The sequence below is a fragment of the Babylonia areolata genome, chromosome 19, assembly GCF_041734735.1.
Source record: "Babylonia areolata isolate BAREFJ2019XMU chromosome 19, ASM4173473v1, whole genome shotgun sequence".
Lineage (NCBI taxonomy): Eukaryota > Metazoa > Mollusca > Gastropoda > Neogastropoda > Buccinidae > Babylonia > Babylonia areolata.
In genome coordinates this window covers 4777778-4783986 of record NC_134894.1, presented here as the reverse complement: position 1 = coordinate 4783986, position 6209 = coordinate 4777778, and the positions used below count along the sequence as shown (strand labels likewise).

Here is a 6209-nt window from a genome sequence, read left to right as displayed (position 1 = left end):
GTGTGTGTGTGTGTGTGTGTGTGTGTGTGTGTGTGTAACGGAATTGACACAACCCTCAATGCCTCTATCCTACCCATTCCCTCTCTCCTTACCTCCATCACCTCCCTCCACCCACCACAACCACTACCTCTCCATCTTCGATTCCACGCTCCCTCTGTCCCCTCCATCCACAAGTGTACGTATCTCAGATCGTGACTTAAAAACGTAAGCAAAAATATGAGATAGCCTGATGGACACGCCGTGACCTATCAGTACACTGGACTGTGGGAGGAGTATATATACAGGGGTATCGGACACGACAAAGCAGTGATTTCACTCTGCACAGGTAAGAAGAAGAGACATACATCTTTTCTTTTTCTTGTCCTTTTCTGTTCTTTCTTTCTGTTGTATTTTTCCATTCACGTTTTCATTTTGTTCTTTGTTGTGTTGTTTGTTTTTGGCTTTAGTTTAGTTTAGTTTTTGTCTTGTTTCTTCAGTGTTATCATCTTCATTTCCCTTCGTTCTTTCTCTCTTCTTCTTTTTTTTTCGTTTGTGTGTGTGTGTGTGTGTGTGTGTGTGTGTGTGTGTGTGTTATTCTTATCGTTTTTTTTCTTTACCAGTTTTCTTTTGGTTTACCTCTGTTTTTCCTTTCTGTCCTTTCTTTTGTTCTGTCTTGCTGTTTTTCGTGCTTGCTTTCCATCCGTATTTCTTTCTTTCTTTGTTTTGCTCCTTGATGTTTGTTTGTTTCTGTCTTTCTCTCCTTTGTTTTCTCCTTACAAAGTCAGTTTCTTTCCGTCCGTTTCTCTCGGAAACAGTGTGGTTCTCTTGCAGTGATGATTGAGAAGTACAGGGAAATGTTTATGCTGTTATGGATTTGCCTATGACAAGGGTGTTGAAAATGTTTTATGGTTCATTAAAAATGTTTTAAAGAAAGAATTAATACACTGTAGATGGCAAGATTCGCATGACCATGTTGAGAAAAATAACCTGTTTGCTGAATATAGGATGTTTGAGTTGACAGATAATGTGGAACCATACATTGGCATTGTGATGAATTGATATGTAAAAGTATGCTTTGACCAAATTAAGATTCGGCGTATCAGACTTGCCTGTCATTGCTTTGGATTCAAAGAAGGAAGAATTGACAGTCTGCTGTGTGGTTCATGTCATGGTTCTTCACATGATGAAATTCATTCTATGTTTTAATGTTCTTGACTTCGTGACTAAAACGAAGAGATATATCCAGCCTAAATTCTATAACTTGCCCATGCTGCTTTGGACTTCTGTTTGAGGTTTGGAAATAAGGGACATTCTCAAACTATTAATTGATCCGCCACCCACCCGCCTCCGTCCCACAGACACACCCACACAATGAAGGCAGTTCTGGCTCTGACTCTGCTGGTGGCTCTGGCCTCGGCCGCCCCCCAACCGATCAAGGACAAGCGCTTCATCGAGAGCATCGGCCACCTGTTCCATCAGGCCGCTGACGCCCTGGCTCACACCTTCAACCAGGCCAAGGACGCCTTCAACAGCCTCACCCACGGTCTCAACAGTAAGGAAGGGCTTTATTTTTAGGGGGGTGGGGGTGGAATCTTCTGTAATAGGGTTTTGGGGGAAATCTCTTGTAATCGGGTATTTTAGGGAGGGAAATCTTCTATAATAGGGGCTTCCTTGGGAATCTCCCGTGATTTGGGAGATTTTACGATTCTCCTGTAAGGGTGTTTTGGGAACCTCCTGTTAGGATTCTCTTTGGGAATTTCCTGTTAAGATCTTTGGGAATCTCTTCAAGGCGTTTGGGGAATATCCTGTCAAGATCTTCTTTGGGAATCTGTTAAGGGTCTTTGGGGGAATCTCCTGTTAAGATCTTCTTAGGGAATCTCCTGTGAGTGTTTTTGGATCTGCGTTTGGATGTTTTGTAAGGTCTTTTGAATCTCCTTTTGAATCTCTTGTAAATGTTTTTTTAACCTCCTTATGATCCTCCTGCTGCTTCATCTCTTAGTTAGTTGGTTGCTTTCCGTTTCTTTACGTCTCCAAGATAACAAAAAAAAAAGAGAAAAAAAAAAAAAAAAAAAACAAGACGAGAAGACAGGACATGACATGTTCATTTAAGAAAACATGACCATGTTTTCAATGTACTGTTACAAACTATGAAACCCAGGTGACATTGTGTTCACAATCAATCACAAAACTGCCATCCCATTTGGTCGGTTGAAAGATTAGATCTGCGTTTGATGGTCGGTTGAGAGAGAGGCATAAAGTGGCTGGCCACCTGACAAAACAATCAGCCAGTCCTCAAGCCCACAACACCAGATACTCATGCTTTCAGATCCAGTGCAAGACCACGGTGGCTGTGGATTGAATGGGGTTTCAGACACGCTGTGTGAACCACATGCACATGGGAATCAACATTAAAAAAAATTGTATCCACGCCACGTCTCTGTGACTAGCTACAAAAGTGTGATTTCATCTACTGAATTAAAAAGTTATAATCATAGTCAATTGTTTTTGCCGTCAGGAATTAGTGCAGTTAATATATTAATACGAAAGTACCGCATATGTGAAATAAACTATATCAAAAAGTGACGTGTATACTAGACGTATTTCTTGCACACTCGTACAAATTCTTGTCGAAGCAATTCCAGTCTTCGAAAGAAGTATTCACTGTAACTTATTTTCTGTATTCGATTACATTCTTTTGAATTTGAGTCAATTCTTGTAGACGTGAATCTGTTCCCGGAACTATCGAGAATCATACATATCATTCGTTCATTTCATGTTTGGTGTAGTCATTGTCATGTGTGCGCGTGACTGAAAATCTGACTGAATGATCCTGGAAACGAATGATGAGCGTCAAAAGGCAGCTCTGTCGGCTCTACCGAGGTAGGCAGCCTGTTGTGCAAATGACTCTGTTTATAAAGCGCTGAAAGTTTGTTTTTTAAGCGAAGATAGGCGCTATATAAGCATCAATGGAAACAAATATTTTTAAAAAAACCAAACATTGTTAATCAATAATTTATGATCTGCGATGTATTGCTTTCACCCTAATTTTCTGCATCTCTGATCGGATGACAGGACATGAAATCTTGCTTTTTGTAAAACCGAAATTACAGGGGATACAGGGTAATTGTCTCAATTGTATCTCCAAACCATTGTTTCAGACTGTTGATATAATCCAGTCAAACCAGTTTTAAAAGATTAATTATAAAACAAAAAGCTTATTCATCTCATATGCTTATGCTATTTACGATTAGTGTCATGTTCAAATCATGGGAATGGCGGATTCGTTTCATATGCTGATTATCGTATAACTAGTAAAAGAAATGATTTAGAAATCATATCATCGTCTTGAACGATATTATTCCGCAAAAGAAAGGTCATGCGAAAAACATTGGATGTTTGTGTGATTGTGGACAAGTAAATGGTTCAATAATCATGCCAATAATGATGCTATCGCCTGGGATGTTTTGTGAGTCTGTGGACAAATTGTTTTGGAATCAAATGTCTTTTTTTTTCTTTTCTTTTTTTTTTTTCTTGATGTTCATCTTGAGACACGGTGCTTCTTGTCTTTCGACAGTCAACTTCGATTCAGTGGTGTCCCAGCTCATTCCCTTGATCGACTCTGGCATGACCGAGTCTGCCTGCACCAATGTCTGTGTCAGTGGCGCCTCTTCCATCTTGGGACCCGCCGCCTCTCTGGCCGGCTCTGTCTGTGAACCCGTCTGCAAGGCGTGAGTACCATTTCCGGCTGTGACCCTCCGACATGAGGATGTCTTATGTCCAGCTTTTTGGTCGTGCTGTCTGCGTCAGTCTCGGTCTTTTGACTTCCACTTTGATGAGATGCATTGTAGGAGCCTTGTCGGTTATATATATATATATATATATATATATATATATATATATATATATCTAACGGTGGGGGGAGGGGTGGGGTGGGGGATGGCTGTGTAGCTTTCTACACAACGCGCGTGCTGATGTGACTGTGGTGGTGGTCCTGCACCCTTGCCAGCAGCTGGTCGTCGTTCGAGTTGTTCCAGTTTCTCTGCTTCTGTCTTTCTCAGCCTCAGTTTGTCTGTCTGTCTCTTTTCTCTCTGTCTCTGTCTGTGTGTCTGTTTGTGTGTCTGTCTCTATCTCTGTGTGTGTGTGTGTGTGTGTGTGTGTGTGTGTGTGTGTGTGTGTCTATATCTCTCTCACTCTCTCTCTCCCCTCCCCTCCCTCCCCAGTTCCTGCCTTTCGTTAATGGATCTGTGGCGTTGTGTTGTGTAGGGTCGTGTTGTGTGGTGTGGTGTTGCTGTGCTGACCTGAGCTGAGCTGTGCGGTGCCGTGCTGTGTTGCGTTGCGTTGTATCATTTTGAGCTGGTTTATGTACTGTTGTTTTGTATTATATTCCATTGCATTGCATTGTCTTGTATTATACTGTATTATATTGTATTGCATTGGATTGCATCGATTGCATTGTATTGCATTTTATTGTATTTGGGGCTGAAGGGGTTAAGGGGCTTGGTGTAACCCTCACGTGATCTCTATAAAGTCGAAGTGATATTTCAGTGGAGTAATGTTCCTTTCCTTGCAGCGCCCTTGCCAAGCTGGAGGAGACTGCCGGTTAAGATGTGCCTTCTCCCGGATTCCTGCATCTTGTGTCAATAAATTAACTGGTGGTACAGGAGCGTTTGCGTTTGTCTGTTCATCCTGAATGGAAGAGCAAGAAGGATGGTTAAGAGAGAGAGAGAGAGAGAGAGAGAGAGAGAGAGAGAGAGAAGACAAGACAAATTCTTTACTTCGAGGATAACATATAAGCACTGGTGTGCTTTTTTCTACATCCAGTCCCCGCCATGAATAGGGTCCATATTAGACAATACTAAATAAAGCACGGTGTTAGTAGAAATACGTAACAGAGTGGAAAAAACCAAAAAACAATGAATTATAAAAAATAATATATCTTTTTTTTTAATATATAAAATAACACACACACACACACACACACACACACACACACACACAGAGAGAGAGAGAGAGAGAGAGAGAGAGAGAGAGAGTCGCAGTCAACCATACACATTTGACAAACAGTATCATTAAAATGAGAGATTTACGTAACACATTATAGCATAAGTTGGGAAAGGTCATGTTTTGTGAAGGTGGTTTGGCAATGGTGTTGTTTAATTGTTTCTGGGAGTGAGTTCCATAGGGTGGTGCCTGAGTAAACCAGACTGGATTTGAACAAGTCAATTCTTGGGATTGGGATATGGATTTGGTTCCTTGGTGAATACTTTTTTCTTTTCTTTTTTATACAGAAAATTGGTTTATTAATGTTGGTGGTGCATTACCTGTCATAATCTTGTATATTGTGATTCCTTTATTGTACTCTAATCTACGGATTAGTGACAGAATATTCGTTTGTTTATAGTCTGAGTCTAAAAGGGTAGTCTTTTTAAGAAGTACCAGCTTGAGCCCCCGTCGATGAAGATTCAGTAATGGCTTCATGGTGATCGCACTTGTGGAGTCCCATAGTGTTGATTCATAATATATTGTAGATACGTGCTTGAAAAAATAATTTCTGTGAGTGAAGGTCAAGGAAATGTTTGATTTTGGATAGTTGATGGGTTTTCTGGGCTGTCTTTTTGCAAAGGGAATTTACATGAGGATACCAAGTGAGACTGTTGTCAGTTATGATCCCCAGAACTTTATGACCACTGACCTGTTCAGTAGGTTCAACTTTAATTTGGATGGAAGGAAAATCATACATAATGTTTTGCCTCTTTTGTCTGGTTGTGATTAACACGCATTTTCTTTTTTGTGGGTGAAAAGACATGTGGTTTAGTTTGGTCCATCTAACGAGTTCATCAGTAATCTCTTGTAAGTCTTTTGCAAGAGCGACAATGTCAGTATGATAAGCATGGATTGTCGTATCACCCGCAAAAAGTACGCAGACGGATTTCGTATGGAGCGGCAGGTCGTTTATATATTGAGAATAGTAAAGGGCCTAGAATAGATCCATGAGGAATGTCATAATCAAGTGTTCTGGCATTCTTCAGGGGTCTGTTCCAGGCCCTTTAGAGAGAGAGAGAGAGAGAGAGAGAGAGAGAGATTTATGGCTGACCGTTAATAAGTCGGCAAAGAGCCCAGACGTCGTGACACGGCTATTCCACAGCACAGTTACAGATACACTACGGCTCAGTGACGTCACGACCCCGTTTGATGCATGACAGTTAAGAGTCACATCAGACAGTTACGTC

At 41.0% G+C, this 6209-nt stretch overlaps 1 protein-coding gene across 1 annotated transcript; it reads left to right on the top strand.

Moving 5' to 3' along the window:
* The first annotated feature begins 1350 nt into the window (after positions 1-1350).
* LOC143293985 (uncharacterized) lies at positions 1351-4583 on the top strand. Its single transcript, XM_076605378.1, has 3 exons — positions 1351-1531; positions 3554-3707; positions 4550-4583. The coding sequence occupies exons 1-3, from the start codon at positions 1351-1353 to the stop codon at positions 4581-4583; spliced, it is 369 nt and encodes a 122-aa protein (XP_076461493.1).
* Positions 4584-6209: the final 1626 nt, after the last annotated feature.